At 39.1% G+C, this 23,687-nt stretch overlaps 1 protein-coding gene across 5 annotated transcripts in view; it reads right to left on the bottom strand.

Moving 5' to 3' along the window:
• The window catches only part of ARHGEF6 (Rac/Cdc42 guanine nucleotide exchange factor 6), a 135,463-nt gene that overhangs the window by 40,655 nt on the left and 71,121 nt on the right, over nucleotides 1–23,687 (bottom strand). For 4 of the 5 annotated variants that reach the window (XM_079765285.1, XM_079765286.1, XM_079765287.1 and 1 more), the window contains 3 exons: nucleotides 13,067–13,161; nucleotides 6,009–6,104; nucleotides 4,169–4,291 (listed from right to left, as the gene is read on the bottom strand). In XM_079765285.1, coding sequence (XP_079621411.1) covers nucleotides 4,169–4,291; nucleotides 6,009–6,104; nucleotides 13,067–13,161 — 314 coding nt within the window. The remainder of the gene's footprint in view (nucleotides 1–4,168; nucleotides 4,292–6,008; nucleotides 6,105–13,066; nucleotides 13,162–23,687) is intronic. The other variant, XM_079765289.1, reaches the window with a different exon arrangement.

The following is a 23,687-nucleotide window of genomic DNA, read 5'->3' as shown; positions in this document are numbered from 1 at the left end:
AATTCAAAGAAACTGAAGCCCAGTACTTACAAAATGCACAAGTAACAAAAAAATAAAAATAAACAAATCAGACCATTCAAACTAAAAAGCTTCTGCACAGCAAAGGAAACCAACAAAATGAAAAGATGGCCTATTAATGAGAAAAAATATTTGCAAATCACAAATCTGATTTCATATAACTCAATAGCAAAGAAACAATCAGATTAGCAAATGGCCAAAGGAACTGAAAAGACATATTTCCAAAGAAGACATACAAATCACCAACAGGTACACGAAGAGGTGTTCAACATCACTAATCAGCAGGGAAATACAAATCGAAACCACAATGAGCTATCACCTCACATATGTTAGAATGGCTATCATAAAAAATACAAGAGATAACAAGTATTGGGGAGGATGTGGAGAAAAGGGAACCCTTGTGCATTGTTGGTGGGAATGTAAATTGGTGCAGCCACTACAGAAAACAGTATGGAAGTTCTTCAAAATATTAAAGATAATTATACCATATGATTTAGTAATTCCATTTCTGAGTATTTATCCAAAGGAAACAAAATCACTATCTGGAAGAGATATCTGCATCCCCATGTTTATAGCGCCATTACTTATAATAACTATTCACAAAACATGGAAGCAACCAAAGTGTCCATCAACAGATGAATGGGTAAAAAACATGTGACTAGATAGATGACAGATAGATAGGCAGAAGGATAGATAGATAGATAGATAGATAGATAGATAGATAGATAGATAGATAGATAGAGTGAAATACTACTCAGCTATAAAAAAGAGGAAACATTGGCATTTGCAATAACATGGATGGATCTTGAGAGTATTATGTTAAGTGAAATAATGCAAACGAAAAAACAAAAGCTGTGCAATTTCACTCATATTTAGAAAATAAAACTAAAAAAGAAACAAACCAACAAAAAAAACACACACAAAAACAAATGTATAGATATAGACAACAAATGGTTACCAGAATTGAAGAAGGCGGGGTAAGGCAAAATGGGTAAAGGTTAGTATATGGTGATAGATGGAAACTAGACTTTTGATGGTAAGCACACTACAGTGTATACAGATATTAAATTATAGTATTCACAGATAATAGAGTGGTGAAGGCCTGGGAAAGGCTGGTGTGGGGTGGAAGAGGTCAATGGGAAAAACAAAGGGGACATCTGTAATACTTTCAACAATAAGAAAAAAGAAAAAAATATAGTATTGTCCACCTGAAACTCATATAATGTTATCAATTAATGTTATCTCAATTGTAAAAAAGAAAGAAAAGTTACAGGCCAATATCCCGATTAATATAGATGCAAAAATCTTCAACAAAACACTAGCAAACCAAATTCAACAGCATATTAAAAGGATTATACACCATAACCAAGTGAGATTTATCCCTAGGATGCAAGAATAGTTCAACACATGAAAATCAATCAACACCACATTAAAAGGACAAAGGATAAAAATCACACAATCATTCCAATAGATGTAGAAAAGTCATTTGACATGATTTAACACTCTTTTTTATTAAAAAAACACTCAACTAATTAGGAATAGAAAGAAATTACATCAACATTAAAAGGCCATAGATGAAAAGCATACAGTTAACATCATACTCAATTGTGAAAAACTGAAAGCTTTCCCTATAAGATTCAGAACAAGGTATGGATGTCCACTTTTGCTACTTCAATTCAACATAATACTGAAAGTCCTAGACAGAGCGATTAGACACAAAAATAATTAAAAGTCATCCAAATAGAAAAGGAAGTGAAATGATCTCTGTTTACAGATGACATGACTTTATATGTAGAAAACACAAAGTAATCCAGATCTTAGCTATTGTAAATAACACTTCTATGAATATAGGGGTGCATACATTATTTCTGATTGGTGCTTTGGGTTTCTTTGGCTATATTCCTAGAAGTTGGATTACCGGTCAAGTAGGAGTTCCATATTTAATATTTTTAGGAAACTCCATACTGTTTTCCATAATGGCTGCACCAGTCTGCATTCCCAGCAGCAGTGTACTAGAGTTCCCTTTTCTCCACATCCTTGCCAGCACTTGTCATTTTTTGATTTGTTGATGGTAGCCATTCTGACAGGTGTGAGCTGATACCTCATTGTTGTTTTAATTTGCATCTCTCTGATGATTAGTGACTTTGAGCATTTTTTCATACATCTCTTGGCCATCTGTATATCCACTTTGGAGAAGTCTCTATTTAGGTCCTTTGCCCATTTTTTAACTGGGATGTTTGTGTTCCTTTTGTTAAGTTGTATGCGTTCCTCATATATTTTGGACATTAACTTCTTATCAAATGTATCTTTGCCAAATATGTTCTCGCATACAGTGGGCTCCCTTTAATTTTGTTTGCTGTTTAGAAGCTTTTTATTTTGATGTAGTCCCATCTGTTTATTTTCTACTTGGTTTCCTTTGCCCTAGAAGCTGTATTGGTAAAGATATTGCTACAACAAATGTCCACTATTTTGCTGCCTATACTAGTAGCTTTTTCTAAGATTTTTATGGTTTCCCATCTTACGTTTAAGTCCTTTATCCATTTTGAGTTTATTTTTGTGTGTGGTGTAAGTTAGTGGTCTAGTTTCATTTTTTTGCATGTAACTGTCCAATTTTCCCAACACCATTTATTGAAGAGACTGTCTTGACTCCATTGTATGCTCTTGCCCCTTTTGTCAAATATTAATTAGCTTGGGTCAATTTCTGGGTTCTCTATTCTGTTCCATTTATCTATATGCCTGTTCTTGTTCCAATATCAGGCTGTTTTGATTACAATGGCTTTGTAGTATAACTTGATATCTGGTATAGACTTTTAAATCAAGTGCCTGGCACATAGTCAGTGTTATTATTAGCTAATATGAGCTTTAAGCAGTTGGGCCACTTGCCTAAATAACCCAGAGTCATGGCTTCTCTTTCTATAAACTCAACTTCCATATTTACTATTCCATAAGAATTCATAACTTGGATCAGGAGAATAAAATGTACCTTTAAATAGGAACTGCTGAATTCTACATTAAAAATGTCCTTACATAACAGCTCTATGAAGTCAATAAAGCTCCTTACAAATCAGAAAAAAGAAAACACCCACAAAATTACTGCCACTTCTGAGGGTCAGTATCAACTAGTGTTCTAGCCTGGCTCTAGGAGTTCAAGTTTGGGCCAGATTAAGAGAAGAATATTCTTTTCATTATTGAGCAGTCTCCAGAATTTGTGTCCATTATGAATCTAGTCTCCAGGTTAAGTCCTAAGCACCTGTGTGTGTTGTTCTTGCTACTGTCCCACCCAGATTTCTAGCACATGATTTCAAAGTTAAAACTGCATCTTTAAGCCTATCATACAGTGTTCTGGCCCAGATAAATGTTTCAGCAAATGTGTCAGGGATAGGTAATCAGAGGGTAAAGGAAGGTAGAAGGTTTATCCTAGTCCCTTGCAAGAACTCTTAAAGGAGACACTACTATTCTGTTGCTCTCCATTGAATCAGAAACAATTTATATTCAGTGTATAATTATTATAAGCCCTTTGCTTAAAGTGCCTGCCACAAAATTCACAGTGTTAGTTTCCTTCCACTTTTCCATGTTAATAGCTGCCTTTTAGCCATAACACTGTCTGAGACTCTCCCTACCAGAAAATAGAAAATTGAAAGAGATTAACCTAAGCGGTTTAGCTACTTGCCAGCTACCCAGATAAAACATTCACTGGGGCAGGGAAAGGCTAACCCATTGGATCTAAATAGAATTTTACTTCAGGAACACCTTCTCCAATCTTCCCCTCACCCCATACTAAATTGATACCATGTTGCAAATTCTCATTGCATCCTTTTAATTACCCTTTAGTATGCAACATGTTTACAATATTTAATTTCATGCCTGCATTTCCCTCAAGATTCTATGCTCCATAAAGAGAGGGACCTTCTCTTCTTTGTTCACTGCTGTATCCCCACCAGCTAGTACAGGATCTTGCACATATTAGGTGCTCAGTAGATTATTTGTTGAATTGATAAATACTCAATCCATGTAACAATGAATCAATTCCTGGCATGATGAATGGAAATAATTAGGAGTTCTACCGGAGAACTTAGATTTCCAAATGAGATGGTCCTAGGAAAGGGTCTCATTGTAAAACAGTTTATATGGGGAAATGTTAACAACTTACCTGTGTTGGGTGAGTACATTTACAGCCGAAGGATGATTTGCACAGTAAGCCAAATACATAGATTTAAAATGAGGCATGAGGTTCAGTAGACAACCTCCTACTTTGTGTTGGTTTTCTGGAAATCTGTAGGCAAAAAAGGTGTAACACAATGTAAAACAGGAAATAGGGGAGAAAGGAAGATGATTCAAATTAATACCAGTAACATGCACACATTTCAAATTCTGCCAAAGTTAAAAGAGAAACTATATTACAACCATTTTATCCATGAAACATAAATTCTTGACTATTGTTTTAACTCTAGTCACTAAACATAGGCCAATACATAGGGTCAGATACTTACTTGGAATCAGTAGGTAGGGTTTTCTTCTAAAATGCTTGTTCAAATTACAATATTCAAATTTTCCTGGCCACACTAAAAATACTCTTGGCTAATTTAGATGAAGTTCAAGTACAGACACAACTAATAAAATCCAAAAAGAAGTATTACATCGTCTTAGTGGCCTGGTGGTTGCTAGGCAGGGTGGCCTCAAGATTTTTTAAATTACAAACCACCTGCTTTAATTTATGGAAAAATCAGACAAACACCAGGAAGAAAAAAATACTCAGGATTCCACCATTCAGAGATACCTATCATAACAATTTTGTTATATTCACTAGACTTTTTTCTACATGTTTCTCTATAAAATGGAAAATAAAGATCACAAATCTAGTTTGTAATCTACTCTTCTCACTTAGTCTTTCCATATGAATAATCTGGATCCTTATCAGCATTTGGAATGGCTCCTCAGATCTCTTTAGTGTGGGCTCTTACCATCTCCTTCCCTTGACAATCATCTGTGTCCCATAAATAGGTGTGGGGGGGTGGCAGGGAGAGGTCAATGGGGGGAAAAGGAGACATATGTAATATTATATGTAATACTTTAAACCAGGCGTCCTCAAACTGCGGCCCATGGGCCACATGCGGCCCGCTGAGGACATTTATCCGGCCCACCGGGTGTTTTTGCTGCCGCTGCCTGTCCTGCTTAGCAGCTGACTCGTCCCGGGCCCCCAGTGCGCATGTGTAGAATGTGCGCCGCACTCTCCGACTCCCCTCCTTCTCTCTGAGGGACAGTGAACTGGCCCCCTGTTTAAAAGTTTGAGGACCCCTGCATAAATAATTTTTTAAAAAATAAGAAATCAATTACTATTAAATAAATAAAAATTTTTTTAAAAGAAACACATAATCGCCCCAATTTCCCTATAGATGATGAAAGTCACCAACTTCTCCAAAATACACTGCTTGGAAAATTAATCCTGCTACAGAATTATATTGCTTGGTTATCATTATAGTTCATTTTGTAGTATGAAGTTGAATACCTCAACAATCTAGCTAGCCATGAAATATGTGTTTTGGTTCACAGAAAGATATGTTTCCTTTCCCCACTTTTCATGTCTTTCAACTATTAGTATAATAGACATGATATCAGGAGTAATTAAAAGAGAAAAACAAGCTTGTGAAACTGAATGAATAATCTGAATAACTTTTCCAAGTAATTTACAATGTACAAAAGCAAATACCTAATCGATGTCAAAGGCATCATCCATGGTTAATTGAGACCTTATTTGTCTCTTATACTGACAAGAAGCAGTAAACTTATGTGATTTTAAAATAAAGACAAAAATGCAACTAGTGATTTGACACTGTACCACCACCTGGTGCATCCACTCTGCTCTGGGACAATTTACTTAAGTTGTACTAAATGCATACATATAAAGTGCCTCTGTCTAAGACAAAAATTAAAAGAAAAATAAAATAAAAACAATATTGCTAGCTATCCTTATGGCAATATGTGACACTTACTTTGAACATTCTTCCAAGGCTTGGCAGAGTGTCTGCTGAAATGTGCATACTTCCTCAAAGTTCCCCAATAAAGACGTAAACTCCACAGTACTCAGACTGAAAAAAAATAACATATATATATATATGGTGTCAGTGGATAGAACTTGAGGATGACTCTAGTTATCTCTCTCTAGTCCAGTGAGCTGATAATTTGCTAGGAAGTAGCATATGAATCAAGGGAAGCAATCCATATATTTTAACTTTTTTTTTAATTTATGCCAACTCCAGTTTTAAGCAACTTTCTAAAGCTTATTTCCTTGATTTCCCTTTTCTATAATAAGAATAATGATCCTAAATAAAACAAGTGTTTATAATGTATTTTATGTATTTTTCAGGTATTTTATGAATAAATTAATAACAAGTATTTAATATCTAAGTATCTACAGAGAACAGATTGGTGTTTGTCACATATGGGGGGTAGGGGTTGACAAAAATGGGTGAAGGAAGTCAAAAGGTATAAACTTCTAGTTATAAAATAAATGTCATGGAGATGCAATGCACAGCATAGTGACTATCCTATATAATAAAGAGCTAATACGCAAATGGTCATCATGCCCTCACACCATCACGCCATAACAGCATAACGGCTCAGACACTCAACACTGGGGAGAGAGAAATGAGGACCAGCCAGGCACAAATGAGCTCGTGAGAGAGAAATGGGGACCAGCCAGGCTGCAGCCGAGGAGAGGGACAAGCCACCTGCCCTGTGGTCCTGGGCGCCAGCAGCTGTGCCTGCGGCTGCAGCCTGTCCCAGACCAGAAGAGGGACAAGCCGCATGCCCCATGGTCCCAGGTGCCAGCAGCTGGGGCTGCGGCACGGGAGAGGGACAAGTCACCCACCCACAGTCCCTTGCGGCTGCGACTGACCTGGGCGAAGCCAGCCCAGGTCCTGCGTGCCTGCAACCGGCCGGAAGAGGGAATCCTGGGCCCCAGGTGCAGGGTGAGGCAGAGGTGGTTAGGGATGATCAGGCCAGCAGGGGAGCAGTTAGGGGTGATCAGGCAGGTAGGCAGAGGTGGTTAAGGGCAATCAGGCAGGCAGAGGTGGTTAGGGGAGATCAGGCAGGCAGGCAGGTGAGCGGTTAGGAGCCAGCGGTCCTGGATTGCGAGAGGCAGTCGGACATCCCCTGAGGGGTCCCGGATTGGAGAGGGTGCAGGCCAGGCTGAGGAGAACCACACACCCCCCCCCCCCGTGCACAAATTTCATGCACGGGGCCTCTAGTAGTTAATAATACTGCACTGCATATTTGAAAGCTGTTAAGAGGGTGAATCTTAGTAGTTCTCATCACAAGAAAAAAAAAATTCTGTAACTGTATAGGGTGATGGCTGTTAACTAGACTTATTGTGGTAATCATTTCACAATATAAACATATATCTATCAAATAATTATGCTGTACACTTGAAACTAATACAATGATATATGTCAATTATACCTCAATAAAAACATCTTAGCATCTAAACATGTAAAAAAATTTGAGTACTCTCTTCTAGAAGAGCTGGGAAAGTAATTGAAAGGTATTATATATGCTAATATAATGCACAGGGGAAAATAGAAAACTCCAGTTTCTCCTATATTAAAATGCACATTAATCAACTAAAAGAACTCTTTATGAAAGGAAGTAGCAGGAAGTAGTACTGATTTATTTCTTTGTTTTTGGAGTGGAATGGAGTCAAACAAAAGCAAACTGAACAATTTTGTCCAGGGCATCTATATTAAAATTTTTCTCATTCATTCTTCCCCTATCAAAACAGAAACAGACTCATAGATACACAGAACAGACTGATAGTTGCCAGAGGGTAAGGTGGTTGGGGGACTGGGTGAAAAAGATGAAGGAATTGAGAAGTACAGATTGATAGTTATAAAATAGTCACAGGGATGTCAATCACAGTGTAGAAAATATAGTAAATAATCTATACTAATAAAAGGGTAACATGCTAATTAGACGGGACATCTTCTGGGTGACCTTCTGGACATCCTTCCAGACAAAGCCATGGTGGCAGGGCTGAGGCAGAGGCAGTTAGGGGTGATCAGGCCGGCAGGGGAGAGCAGTTAGGGGGATCAGGCCTGCAGGGGAGAGCAGTTAGGGGCAATTAAGTAGGCAGGCAGAGAGTTTAGGGGTGATCAGGCAGGCAGGGGAGAGCAGTTAGGGGGATCAGGCTGCAGGAGAGAGCAGTTAGGGCGATCAGGCCAGCAGGGGAGAGCTGTTAGGAGTGATTAGGCAGGCAGGCAGATTGTGAAAGGTGATCAGGCAGGGAGAAACCAAGATGGCAGCATAGGTAAACACCTAAACTGCAGCCTCACACAACAATTTCAAAAATACAACTAAAAGACAAAACAGACATCACCACAGGAAAGCTGACTGACTGGAAATTCTACAACTAGAAGGAAAGAGAAAACCACAAGGAAAATCAGAGGAACTGTAAAAGCCTGAGGTACAGAGACACGGGCGTGCACGTGTGGAGAGGACGGAGCCGGAGAGGACGGGGTGGCTGAGTGCCTGGCTGGCGTTCTCTAGCGGGAAGGAGATAAAAGCTCCAGACTGCATTGAACCCCAGTTCCGGGCGAGACCCTGGGGACCCAGGCTCATACTGGGGGAATCTGGGCTGTAAGGCGGAAACTCAGGGGAGCGGCAAAAGGCAGAGCTCCGGAGGCGCGCACGTGAATGCGCGCAGAGGACGGACTGTTGACTGTGCCGCTGGATTGCCCTAGCGGGAAGGAGACAAAAGCTCCGGACTGCACTGAACCCCGGTTCCGACTGCACTGAACCCCAGTTCCAGGCAAGAATCTGGGAATCCAGATTCATTGGGGTAGAGACTAGACTGTCTGGCAGCGGGCGAAACTCATGGGCGCCTTTCTCTCAGAGGTGCTTGCAGCGATTACCGAGGGACACTGAGGAACACTGAGACCCAGGAACCTCATAGGGCGGGGCTGACAGGAAGCCAAGGCTGTAGGCTCCACCCTGAAACTCCGCTCCATCCAAGCTGAGCACAGAGGCTCTTGCAGTTTTGCAAGTCTTGTCTCATAAGGCTGTCTCCAGCACAGAAATTCTCCCAGCATAGACACAGCTGATCCTCACAGCCAGTTGGCCTGGAGGTCAACTCCTCCCACTGATACCAACAACAATCAAGACTTAACTACAACAAGGCTGTACACACAGTCCAAAAGGGATGCACCAACAGTGTCCACCTCAGGTAACTAGGGAGGCCGAGCCACTGGACCATATAGGACACCCAGCACAAAAAGCTACCCTACCAACCCAGGGAAGCAGCGAAAATGCAGAGACAAAGAAACAGATCACAAACAAAAGAAATGGAGGAAAACAAACAACTGGTGAGTTCAAAACCACGGTTATAAGGTTTTTCAAGAATTTCCTAGAAAAGGCCGATAAATTTAGCGAGACCCTCGAGGATATGAGAGAGACCCTCGAGGCTATGGAAAAGGACCAACTAGAAATTAAACATACACTGACTGAAATAAAAAATATTATACAGACACCCAACAGCAAACTAGAGGAACACAAGAATCAAGTCAAAGATTTGAAATACAAAGAAGCAAAAATCACTCAACTGGAAAAGCTAAAAGAAAAAAGAATCCAAAAATTTGAAGATAGTGTAAGAAGCCTCTGGGACAACTTCAAGTGTACCAACATCAGAATTATGGGGGTGCCAGAAGAAGAGAGAGAGCAAGATACTGAAAACCTATTTGAAGAAATAATGACAGAAAACTTCCCCCACCTGGTGAACGAAATAGACTTACAAGTCCAGGAAGCGTACAGAACCCCAAACAAAAGAAATCCAAAGAGGACCACACCAAGACACATCATAATTAAAATGCCAAGAGCAAAAGACAAAGAGAGAATATTAAAAGCAGCAAGAGAAAAACAGTTAATTACCTACAAGGGAGCACCCATACGATTGTCAGCTGATTTCTCAACAGAAACTATGCAGGCCAGATGGGAGTGGCAAGAAATAGTCAAAGTGATGAATAGCAAGAACCTACAACCAAGAGTACTCTACCCAGCCAAGCTGACATTCAGAATTGAAGGTCAGCTAAAGAGCTTCACAGATAAGAAAAAGCTAAAGGAGTTCATCACCACCAAACCAGGATTATATGAAATGCTGAAGGGTATTCTTTAAGAAGAGGAAGAAGAAGAAAAAGGTAAAGATAAAAATTATGAACAACAAATACATATCTATCAATAAGTGAATCTAAAAATCAAGTGAATTAAAAATCTGATGTAGAGAATAAACTGGTGAATATAATAGAATCAGGGGCATAGAAAGGGAGTGGACTGACAACTCTCAGGGGGAAAGTGATGTGGGGGGTGCGGGAAGAGACTGGACAAAAATCATACACCTATGGATGAGGACAGTGGGGGGGGAGGGAGGTAAGGGAAGAGGGTAGAATGGGAACCAGGTGGAGGGGAACTATGGGGGAAAAAAAGAGGAACAACTGTAATAATCTGAACAATAAAGATTTATTAAATTAAAAAAAAATTGACCTATGGTAAAAAAAAAAAAAAGGTGATCAGGCAGGCAAGCAGAGGCAGTTAGGGGCAATGAGGCAGGCAGGAGAGCAGTTAGGGGCATCAGGCAGGCAAGCAGAGTGGTTAGGGGCGATCAGGCAGGCAGGCAGGTGAGCAGTTAGGAGCCAACAGTCCCAGATTGCGAGAGGGATGTCCGACTGCCGGTTTAGGCTCGATCCCACAGGCATAGGGCCTAAACCAGCAGTTGGACATCCCCCGAGGGGTCCCAGATTGTAAAGGGTGCAGGACAGTCTGAGGGATACCCCCCTCCTGTGCACAAGTTTTGTGCCCTGGGCCTCTAGTATTGTAATAACTATGTATGGTGCCAGGTGGTACTGAAAATATCTAGCCACCATGCTGTACATTTGAAACTAATATAAAATAATATTGAATGTAAAGTGTAATTGAAAAAAATACTAATAGGTGATAACAACAAGAGCTAACAACACTCATATAGAACTTAACACTTATGCAAAGCATTTTACAAATAATAACTCATTTGAACCTTACAATAACTTTATGATGTAAGTACTATTGTTTCTATCTTACTTGTAAGGAAACCCAGGCACAGGAAGGTTATGCAAATCACTCCAAGTCACAAAACTAGTAAATAGCAAAGTCAAAATTTGAATCAAAACATTCTAGCTCCAGAGCCACACACTTAACCACTTTTTGGGAGAAAACTTGACTGAAGATTTACTTACAAGGCCAGTATCTGCCTTAACAGGCCACATGTCCTTTCTCCTTAGTATAGTAATACTAAGGGAATATTTCCAAGAAACTAATTTTTGCTGACAAAGAAAAGGAAGACCCCCACAAATGTTACCAATAACCCCTAGAGTATAAAAAGCTCCCAGTTCCTCTACTCTAATGTCTTCCTGAACCAAGCTAGAAAACCCCTCTTATGGGTGTCAAAAGTGAAACCTTCAGCCAGCTTCCCTGGTTGTAACTCTATCACAGCCCCAAGAACTTGACTGGGGGCTTATTTGGCCCCTTCAGGATCAGACAATAAACAATCTGGTTTGGCTCAAATCACTCTGCGGTCTCCAAGACAGAACCAATGGAAACTTACTATAACCACGTTTTGAATTTATTTGGGAACAGTTCAGTTCTGACTCAGGTCTCTCACCTCCTCTGACCTGGCTCTTCCTTTCCTTTCCTCGTACTGTTTCTTGATTACTAATCAGTCACTCCTTCATTTGAAATCTTACCATCTCCCCTCCCAGGGTTACCACTTCAGTGTCCCTCTCCTCCTCTGCCTGTCACCTCCAGAAAAATGAAAGGCACATTTCACTCGGTGGCAGGAGACAAAATGGTCCAATCTGGCCACTGACTGGTTGTGTGATGGGTACAGTAGAAAGCCTTTATGGACTTCAGTTTTCTTGTTTATTTAGTGGGGACAGTCATTTCTTCCAGGCCACTGGACCCAATAATTCATTGAGGTTCCATTCAGCTCTAAGAACCACGATTCATAGAACACTTCATGTTTTACATAAATAATGACAAAAGACATTTTGTTGAATATGTTTAAACTCTTACAAAACACAGGAATACAAAGTCCTTTCATACTGAAGTAAGATTCCCATAGTACCATGAAAATAACCAAGTGCGAAATTTAGCAAGACATATGCCTAAGCAAACATGATTTGGGGAAAAAAGAACAAAAGTAGTGAAATATATTAAACTTATTTAAGCCTGAAGTCAATAGTTTAGGCAACTATCTAACAAAAATAAACTCTTACTAAAGTAAAAGAGGAGGCTTTTGTTTTCCATTATATGGACCAACTGCTAAATTTTCTATTTGACTTACAGATCATAATCTGTAGTAAAGATTAATAAATTAACATAAAAACAAACAAATGCAGTGAGGCACTATTTGTTAAATATACTATTCCTATAAGCACACAAAAAAATGAATGGCCAATATTTTTTATTTGTGAAAATTAAGTTTTCAATTCAGGCCTCAGACAATCATCTCAGGTTTCTAAGACCAGAATAAGTTTAGAACATTTTATTTAAAAAAAACATTTTAGCATCTCTTTATCATTCACTTTTGCCTGGGTAAAATACTGCTTTGAATTGTTCTTATGAACATTCATAAAATGCCGTACTTTTTCCACTCTCAGTGCATGGGAAAGAGTTTATGCCCTTGCAAGCAAAGGTCAGAGTGAGCAAAAGAATTTTCAGTTTATGTGCTTTCTGGATAAAAACACCAGCAAGCTCTTTTTTCTGTGAGGTAAAACCAGATGTATGACTTAAAACATATAACATAAAAATTGTGAGAGACAGAAATGAAGATCTACTCATCCCTTCCACAGCCAGAAGAGAAAGAAAGCCAAGCTCTTTTTTGTTGCCTTGACCATGTTCTTAGCAACCTGTGATCTGTGGAAATTCTTCTAAAGGGCAATATCAATTATTCAGTGACATGAGAGCAATGACTCCATATGCTGATGTTATCTTGCTTTATTTAGTGAGGGATTTCAAATGTAAATCTTACTTGTTATTGGACTGCAGGGGTCTTAAGTAAGTAACAAGAAGAGACTGAAGTTCTTTAGCATAATCTTTTTCAGTGTCTAGTATGTTCTGTAACACCTGTGGAGAAACAAAAATCAAGGCATTGTAATTGTCAGGACAGTCAGTCCAAGGTAAAATTATAACTTTAGATCTTTTAATCAAATTACTAGATCAACATCCCATTTACTCAGGCTAGCAGTGTAAGTAAGAAGCACAAAGTCTGAATGCACTTTGTTTCATTATAGCAAACTACTTTTATAATTGCATCACAAGAAAAGTCTCAGCTAACAAAGGATCATTATTCCCATTTTATGTATGGAAAAATTGAGACCAGCTACCTTAATCCATAGAACAGGTCCTTGAATAATGTTATTTTCTTCAACATCGTTATGTTAATGAGATGCTGTAGGAATCTAACTCTTGTTTATATCAATTAGTCCAGCGGTCGCCAACCGGTGCTCCATGGACCACTGGTGGTCCGTGAGGTCCGAAAGGTTGGCGACTGCTGATAGTCTATGGTAAAACTCGTTTTGTTATACATCATTTCACTTAAAGTCATAGAACCTCTCGACGGTGTTGTGAGGACTTATTGTAGAGATTCAATCAATATCAAGATAATATAACAATAACTAATGTCAAACATCACAAAAGATTTTATAAGTTATGTTTTTGATAAGACCTTTAGGGAACAAAATCTGAGGACACTGAATTTTCAAACAGGGTTAAAACTGGTCTTTTAATAAAGATAAAAGGTACTAGTCTGAACAATTCAAAGAGAAAAGGAAGCTGAAATGTGAGAAATTTAACAAGGGAAATAATACTTACCAGTATTATTAATGACAAACCAGTTAAATCCTATAGGCAAAACCAATGTTAAGGCCCATAATTTCTCTTCCCCCATCAGTTCTAGGGTCACACCCTATTTCCTAGCCTCTCTGGAGGCACCTACAGCTTTCACTTTGAGCTCCTAAGGATAACCAAGCTTACATTTTGATATATTTTCTCTTATATAGCCTAATTCTTTCAACAAAAAAAATCATTGAATGTCTAGTCAATGCCAAATGCCATGTTGTCCCCAGGGAGTTTCCACTCTATTTGTAGAGGGAGATATTAAACAAGACAATGAGGGATCACAAGACAATGTAAAGCATTCTTAGCTAGGAGAGGCCCCTGAGCCTACCAATATGCCAGACATATACTCACAAGACAATGCACGATAACCTGCTTTTGAAAGGTGGAATAAACAATGCAAGTGGAGCCCAGGTAGAAGTGGGCTTTTTGGGAATCAACTGGTCTAGAGGGTGGTCATCCACACTTTGCTATTGACTGACAGGTTGTTTCAAATTTAAGGCTTTGCTCACCTCATCTCAAATCATGACATTTCATCTACCTCCAGAGACTATTGTGAAGAGATAGTAAGACACTGTACAGGTAGGTGCTGGGTGAGATGGAAACAGTCCGAACAATTTAAGGGGTTAAAAAGGTCTGTGAATGGCAGCAGTGTTGACATTTCAGACCAGATAATTCTTTGCTGTGAGGGGATGCCCTGTGCACTATAAGATGTTGAGCAGCATCCTATATCCACTGGATGCCAGTTGCATGCCATCCCCTACTCCAGTTATGACAACCAAAAATGTCTCTAGACATTGTCAAATGTCACTGGAAGGGTAATATCACCCCCTAGTTGAGAACTACTGGTTTAGAAGAACACAGGACACAGGGTGGCTTCAAAAACTGGGGATTATAATCAGAGAAAGACAAATACCATATGATTTCACTTATATGTGGAATCTAATGAACAAAATAAAGTGAAAAACAAAATAGAACCAGAAATATAGATACATGGAACAAACAGAAAACTGTCAGAGTGAAGAGGGGAGAGGGAACTGGATGAAAGAAGGTGAAGGGATTAACCAAAGAACATATACACTGAGTGGCCAGATTATTATGATCTCTGAACGCATAATAATCTGGCCACTCAGTGTATATCCTATATCATAAAAGGCTAATATGCAAATTGTCCCCCTCGACCAGGAGTTCGACCAGCAGGCAGGCCAGCCAACTGCCCATGTCCCCTCCTCCTGGCCAGGCTGGCCGGACCCCACCCATGCACGAATTCATGCACTGGGCCTCTAATATATATATAAATACACACATACTGAGTGGCCAGATTATTATGCATTCAGAGATCATAATAATCTGGCCACTCAGTGTATGTATGCCACATACACACAAACAACAGTGTGGTATGGCCAAAGGGAAGGGGGCTGGGGCTGGGTGAAGGCTGGCAAAGGGGTAGAAAATGGAGATATGGGTATTTGTAATAAGGTCAACAATAAAAAGCAAAAAAAAAAAAAAAGCTGGGGCTTAAATGGTAGCCCTTCCTCCCCAGCCACTAATGTCTACTCTCAGTTCCTCTCTTCCTCAGAAACTATTCTTTAAAGGTATAAATGTAAATCCAGGGGCCTGGTGGAACTAATGCTCTCTGAAACTAATCCAATAATGAAATGGAAATGTCACCCCTATACAAAGTTTAAGCACAATAAAGGGAATTAGAAACTAACTTGAGATTGATTTTCAAAAACACATAAAAAAATCATATGGAAAGCAGTTAAAGCAGTGCTTAGGAGACAAATATATAGCTGTGAATGCCATCAAATAATGGCAATAAATATATATCTATCAACACATGAATCTAAAAGTCAAAAATAAACAAACAATGAATCTAATGAACAAAATAAACTGATGAATAAAATAAAATCAGAGACATGGAAGCATGGGACAGACTGACAAATCTCAGCAGGAAGCGGGGAGGAGGGCGGGATGAGATTAACCAAAGATCTTACCTATGGACACAGACAGTAGGGTGGTGAAGGCCTGGGGCAGGGCGGAAACCAGGTGGAGGCGGAGGCAATGGAGGGTAGAGGGGGACATCTGTAATACTCTCAACAATAAAGACTTAAAAATTAAATTAAAAAGCCAAAAAAAAAGATAAATTTGGACTTCTGGTTTCCAGTCTTGCATTTAAGAAGCTTGTAAGTCATTACTTTAGCCTAATAACAAGTAAATAGCTGAACAAACTGAAAGAAAACTTATCTTCTCTTATATCTGTCAGTGAATTGTGGTCATGGGGAAAACACTACTCCCCAAATTGGAGAAACAGACAGAAAGATACAGAGAATCAAAACTTGCTAGAGAGGAAACCCAGGAGCAGAAGTCTCCATGGGAATTGGTACCTGGGTAGGAAAACCTGAACTGAAATGATGAATAGCTGGGGACTGAATGCAAAACAGTATGAAAGTTAAAAACTCCAGGGGCCCAGTCACAGGGGAGTATACCCACACTTCTGTGAGTTTTACTTCCAGTAGCTCTAAAGGATTCTCACAATGAAGATAGGAGGATAATCGCACTCATGCTTCAGTAAATTCTGTTCTTTGTAATAAGGTTTCCTCTCAAGAGAGCAATAATTTTACCATAACCTAATCTATTGGGGTTTTATCAGAGCCTAACATATCTAGGAGAAGGGAAATACCTAATTCTGGTCTTGAAGTCCCACCTAAGGGAGGAAAAAGAAAAAAACTGTGAAGTGCTGGTGAGCCTTACAATCTAAGGACATAAGCTCACCAAAAGATGGAGAACTAATCATAGGACCTTAAAACACTTCCTCACACCTCACCATCACATTACTAAAGGCCTATTTACTACAATTCCTTTTACCTAGTACATCATGTCTGGTTTCCAACAAAAAAAATTACAAAGCATACTAAAAGGCAAAAAACACAGCTTGAAGAGACAGAGCAAACATTAGAATGAGAGTCAAATATGGCAGTAATGTTGGCATTATCAGACCAGGATTTTAATGTAACTATGATTAATATGCTAAGACCGGTAATAGTGAAAGTAGATAACATATAAGAACAGATTGATATTGTAAGCAGAGAGAAATACTAAGAAAGAATAAAAATGAAATGCTGAAAATAAAAAATACTATAAAAGAAATGAAGAATGCCTTGGATGGGTTCATTAGTAGGCTGAGCCACTGAAGAATCTCTGAGCTTGAAGATGTGTCAATAGAAACTTCTAAAACGTAAAAGAAAATAGAAAAAAAAAGACTAAAAAATTGGAACAAAATACCTGAAAACTGGGGGACAATTCCAAACAATGTGTGATAAGAATACCAAAAGAAAGAGAAAAGGGAACAGAAGAAACATTTGAAACAATGATAGAATTTCCCTAAATTAATGTTAGACACAGAACCACAGATCCAGAAAGCAGAATAAATGCTCCCCCTTCCCTCTCCCAAAACAAAAAACCTAGTATATTATTTTCAAACTCTAGAAAAATCAAAGATAAAGAAAAAATCTTAAAAGAAGCCAGAGGAAAAAAACAGCTTACCTATAGAGCAGTGGTTCTCAACCTTTCTAGTGCCGCAACCCTTTAATACAGTCCCTCATGTTGTGGTGACCCCCAACCATAAAATTATTTTCGTTGCTACTTCATAACTGTAATTTTGCTACTGTTATGAATTGTAATGTAAATATCTGTGTTTTCTGATGGTCTTAGGCGACCCTGCTAGCGGTTCTCAACCTGTGGGTCGACCCACAAGTTGAGAACCACTGCTGTAGAGCCTGAGACCATCGGAAAACACAGATATTTACATTACAATTCATAACAGTAGCAAAATTACAGTTATGAAGTAGCAACGAAAATAATTTTATGGTTGGGGGTCACCACAATATGAGGAACTGTATTAAAGGGTCGCGGCATTAGAAAGCTTGAGAACCACTGCTATAGAGGATCTAAGATAATAATTATATTCCACTTCTCCTTAGAAACCATGCAATTAAGAGGAGAATGGAGTGAAATATTTAAAGTGTTGAGGAGGAAAAAACCACCACCAACCTGGAATTCTGTATCCTGTGAAACTTTTTTCAAAGGTCAAGAATCAATAGAGACTTTATCAAGTATACAAAAATTGAGGGAAATTTTTTCCAGTAGACTTGCCTTGCAAGAAATATTTTTAAAAACTTCTTCAGATCCCTAGCCAGTTTGGTTCAGTGAATAGAGCACCAGCCTGCAGACTGAAGGGTCCCAGGTTCGATTCTGGTCAAGGGTACATGCCCCGGTTGCAGGCTCAATCCCCAGTGGGGGCCATGCAGGAGGCAGCTGATCAATGATTCTCTCTCATCATCGATGTTTCTATCTCTCTCTTCCTCTCCCTTCCTCTCTGAAATCAATAAAAATATATTTTAAAAAAAACTTCAAAGAAAAGGAAAATACAAAAGGTCAGTAACTCAAAAAGCATGGGGAAGGAGTAAGTGAAGGTAAAGTAAAAACTTATTTTTCTTATTCTTAGTCGATCTAACAGATAAGTTTATTCAAAATAACAGTAGAAATAAGAATAATAGATCATATATGCTTATATATAATGCTAATGTACACTTATGTACTAGTATAAGTGAAATGGATGAAAAAAATGATAGAGGGTGGGAGGAAGGAATTAGGAATATGTTGTTATTATGAGGTACTTGCACTACCTGTAAAGCCGTACAGTATCATTTAAAAGTGGACTTGGACTAATTCTAAATGTATATTGAAAACTGTAGGGCAATCACTAAAAAAAGTAAAATAATTTCTAGAAAGGCACAAACTACCAAAACTGACTCACAAAAAAATAGAAAATCTGAATAGATCTACAACAAGTAAAGAGGTTGAGTTACTATTCAAAACAACTTGCCATAAGTTAAAGCCTAGGACTGTGATGGCGAACCTATGACACGCGTGTCAGCACTGACACGTGTAGCCATTTCTGATGACACGAGGCCGCTGAGGCGGCCGCATGCCGAGGATGAAACATTTGCGAAATAATGTTTTTTTCCTCAAAGTGACACACTACCCAAGTTATGCTCAGTTTTTTGGCGAAGTTTGACACACCAAGCTCAAAAGGTTGCCCATCACTGGCCTAAGATAAGATGGCTGATTCTACTAAAAGTTTAAAAAAATGCATACCAATCCTTCACAAATGTTTAAAATCTTGTAAAAGAAGTGCAAAGTTAGAGTGTACACTTTTCAATTTCAAAACTCACTGCAAAACTATAGTACCAAGAAAGTTTAGTACTGGCATAGAATAGTTACATAGATCAATGGAATAGAATTGAGCATCCAGAAATGAACCTATGGTCAATTGATTTTTGACAAGCATAACATAACAAGACATTTCAATAGGGAAAAAAAAGCCTTTTCAACAAATGGTGTTGGGACCATTGGATATCTACATGCAAAAGAAAGAATTTGTATTCTTACTTCACACCATATACAAAAATTAACTCAAAATTGATTCAAGTCTTAAAATTACAAAACTTTAAATGAAAACAAATAAAGAAATCTTCATGACCTTGGATTTGTCCATGAAATCTTGGATGACACCAAAAGCACAAGCAGAAAGAGAAAAAAATAGAGAAATTAGAATTTATGATAATTTAAAAATCTGTGTGACAAAAGGACATTATCAAAAAAGTAAAAGAGCCCTAATCGGTTTGGCTCAGTGGATAGAGCATTGGCCTGCGGACTGAAGGGTCCCAGGTTCGATTCCAGTCAAAGGCATGTACCTTGGTTGTGGGCACATCTCCAGTAGGGGGTGTGCAAGAGGCAGCTGATCGATGTTTCTAACTCTCTATCCCTCTCCCTTCCTCTCTGTAAAAAATCAATAAAATATATATTTTTAAAAGTGATAAAACAACCCATAGAATGGAAGAAATATTTACAAATTATACATCTGATGAGGAATATATAAAAAACTCTTACAACTCAATAATAAAAATAATCAAAATTTGGGAAAAGATTTGAATAGACATTTCTCCAAAGAAGATATACATGTGGCCAATGAGCACACAAAAACATGCTCAAAATCATTAAACACTAGGGAAATGCTAATCAAAACCACAATGAGATACTACTTCACACTCATTAGAGTGGTTATAAGAAAAATAAAATATACAATAAGTGTTGTTGAGAAGGTAGAGAAACTGGAACCCTCCTACATTGCTAGTGGGAATGTTAAAAGGTGTAGCTGCTATGGAAAACAGTTTACCAGTTCCTCAAAAAGTTAGACATAAAGTTACCAAATGACCCAGCAATTCCACTCCTAGGGAAATGAAAACATATGTCCACACAAAAATTTGCACATGAATTTTCACAGCAGCATTATCTATATATATATAAAGGCAGTGACCATAATGACCAAAGGCTTGATCAAACACCGGAAGTCAGTCCTGCAGTCAGTGCTGGGTTACCATGGTGACCAGCACTGACTGCTGCTGCTGCGGGCACAGTGACCCACCACTGACTGCTGAGGGGGCTGCGGATCAGACCGAGAGAGAGGCCTGGAGAGAGAAGCAGGGTCTGATCTGTAGCCTCCGTGGCAGCTGTTGATCAGCCCTTGCCTCTCTCTTTCTCTCTGGGCCTGGCCAGCAGTGCACCTCTCTTTCTCTCTGGGCCTCCACGGGGGCTGCTGATCAGCCCCACCTCTCTGATCAGGCCCAGAGGTAGGCCCAGAGATTCTGACTGGCATAGAAACCGACCAATCAGAATCAAATCTGGGTGAACTGCGTGGAGCCAATGGCTGCCTAGGAGGCGGAGCTTTTGACACTGACTGGCATAGAAACCGACCAATCAGAACCAAACCTGGGTGAAGTGTGAAGGCAGAACCTAAGGTGGGGGCTGAGGAGGGGTTTTAAGGCAGTTGGGGGTGAGATCAGGTCAGCAGGGGAGGTCAGTTGGGGGCGAGATCAAGCCAGCAGGGGAGGGCAGTTAGGGGCGATCAGGCAGGCAGGGGAGGGCAGTTGGGGGTGAGATCAGGCCAGCAGGGGAGGGAAGTTGGGGGCAACCAGCCCGGCAGGGGAGGGCAGTTAGGGGTGATCAGGCAGGCAGGCAGAGGCAGTTAGGGGCAATCAGGCAGGCAGGCAGGTGAGCTGTTAGGAGTCAGCAGTCCCAGATTGGAGAGGGTGCAGGCTGGGCTAAGGGAACCCCCCTCCCCCGTGCATGAGTTTTATGCACCGGGCCACTAGTTTATAATAACCAACAAGTGTAAATAATTCAAAGGTCCATCAACTGATGAATGGATATACAAAACCTGGTATATCCATATGATGGAAGATTATTCAGCCATAAAAAGAAAGAAAGTACTGACACATTCTATAGCATGGATGAACCTTGAAAACAATTATGCTAAGTGAAAGAAGTGAGACACAAAAGAACAATTATTATATGAAATGTCCAGAATAGGCAAAATCCATAGAAACAACAAGATTAGTGGTTGTCAAGGGCTTGGAGGAAGTACCTGCTAATGGGTACAGAATTTCTTATTAGGGTGGTGAAAATGTTATAAAATAAGCTAGTAGTGATCACACAACTCTGTTAATTTACAAAAAATCAGTGAATTTTACACTTTTAAATGGTAAGTTTAAAAGTGGTATGTGAATTATATGTCAATAAAGCTATTTTAAAAAATCAAAGCACAAATTTCTCATGTCAATAAAACCTTCTGTTTATTTCTGACTTCAAGTCTTTATACAGTATCATGTCCCTCTAACTCAAATTTGTCTGTCATTATAGCTCTCTGCCCAACTGTGCTGTTGTTCTCTGCAATACCTCAAGTAATTACTTACACTCATGTATTCATATTTATATTCTTAGAAATGGAAAGAACTGCACTAGAATTCAATGGTACCATATTATACTAAGCAAAATGTAAAGCTCATATTCATATTGCTTTATTAACAATATTTGTTTTTCTATATTATTTGTATAGGGGGAAAGCTGGTGACATACTTTCTCACTTTTATTCAGGAAGGAATCAAGTTATCTAATCATCTCCTTTTGTTCACATTTTTCTAAAAACCCCTGTTTGATTGCCCAGCCAGTGGTTGAGCATCAACCTATGAACCAGGAGGTCATGGTTTGATTCCCGGTCAGGACACATGCCTGGGTTTCAAGCTCAGTCCCCAGTGGAGGTAGTGGTGGGGGGGGGGGGGGTGCGTGCAGAAGGCAGCAGATCAATGATTCGCTTTCATCATTGATGTTTCTATCTTTCTCTCCCTCTCCCTTCCTCTCTGAAATCAATAAAAATATATTAAATAAATAAATAAATAAATAAATAAATAAATAAATAAATAAAAAGACCATGTTTGGTAATGAGCCATCCACATCCTTACCCTCCTTTTAAGCACTGTTATCTATAACTGTCACACTACCGAAATTATAATGTCTGTTGAAAAAAAGAAAAACAAAATAAAAAACCCAAACCAAATAATCTTTGCCTGAAGGGAATTTTTAAATTAGAAAAATCACAGATATCATTTACATCATAAAATGTGATTTGTATATAGTAATAACTATGTATGGTGTCAGGTGGGTACTAGACTTATCAAGATGGTCACATCATAAGGCATATAAATGTCTAATTACTATGTTATTCACCTGAAACTAATATAGTATTGCATGTCAACTGTAATTAAAAATTTAAAAATCATATTGACATATTTTAAAATGTGATTTTTAAAACAATTAAACAACTTTGTAATTTGTAAAACAATATAAGAAACTTTAATTCCATGGTTGCTATAATTCAACTTCCCTCTCCCCATTGAAACAGCTTCATCATTTTAACTTCCTTTAAAATGCTATTATCTGGGGCTCCTTTATTTATTTATTTTTTAATTTTAGTGTCCTGGTGCATGAATTCGTGCACATTGAAAGGAAATTAATTAGAAGAAATATCTTAATATCACTATTTGCATCTTGTTAATGAAAAGAAAATAGGATTCTAACGAGTCTCCTATCTACCTACTCCAGTACTTCTGTGAGGATCAAATGAGATGAGGCACGGGTAAACACTTCACAAATACTTGGTTAAACTGTAAAATGTTTGCACCTGGCTATAAAGCAAGTCGGGTTCCTGGGCTGAAGAAACTCCAAGGATGCTAGTTGCTAGGGAGAGGAAGCCTAGTGTTGCTATGTGATGTCATTACCCAGTGCCCACAGCCACCGTTTCTGGGCTGGGCTGGGCTGTGGGCCACATTTTGCGCCATGGGGTCTTAGCAGCGTTGGCTGTAATTTGGTGGGGTGTTGCTCTAGGGTGGTGGTGGGGCCTGTGTCCCACTTGGGGGAAGCCGAGTGTTGGTTTGTTGGCACCAAGTCCATGGTGCCGTTTATTTTTAAATGATCAGTGCGTATCATGGCAGTTCCTGCAATGAGCATCTGCCCTCCTGGTGGTCAGTATGCATCATAGCTATGGGTCGGATGGACAGACACTTAGCCTTTTATATACATAGATAGATTACAGTTGACATTCAATCTTATTTTGTATTAGTTTGAGGTGTACTATCTGGGGCTCTTGTAAAAGAAATCACTAAGACTTTGCAAGAAAGGTACCAACTGTCCTGTTCCAGTGGGTTTACTTGCTTGGTGAGGCAGCACACTTTTGAGGGGTTCGATCTCTGTTGAAACCACTAGCATGGGACACACAAAAGGCAAAGGTGAGGTATTCAAGGAGACATTTCCTGTGCCTTTGAGTCAGTTCTGGAGAGCTAAACAGAACATGTACG

This window comes from Cnephaeus nilssonii (genome assembly GCF_951640355.1).
Source record: "Cnephaeus nilssonii genome assembly, chromosome: X".
Lineage (NCBI taxonomy): Eukaryota > Metazoa > Chordata > Mammalia > Chiroptera > Vespertilionidae > Cnephaeus > Cnephaeus nilssonii.
Note: the sequence above shows the minus strand (reverse complement) of the source record. Positions and strands in the feature narration are given on the sequence as shown.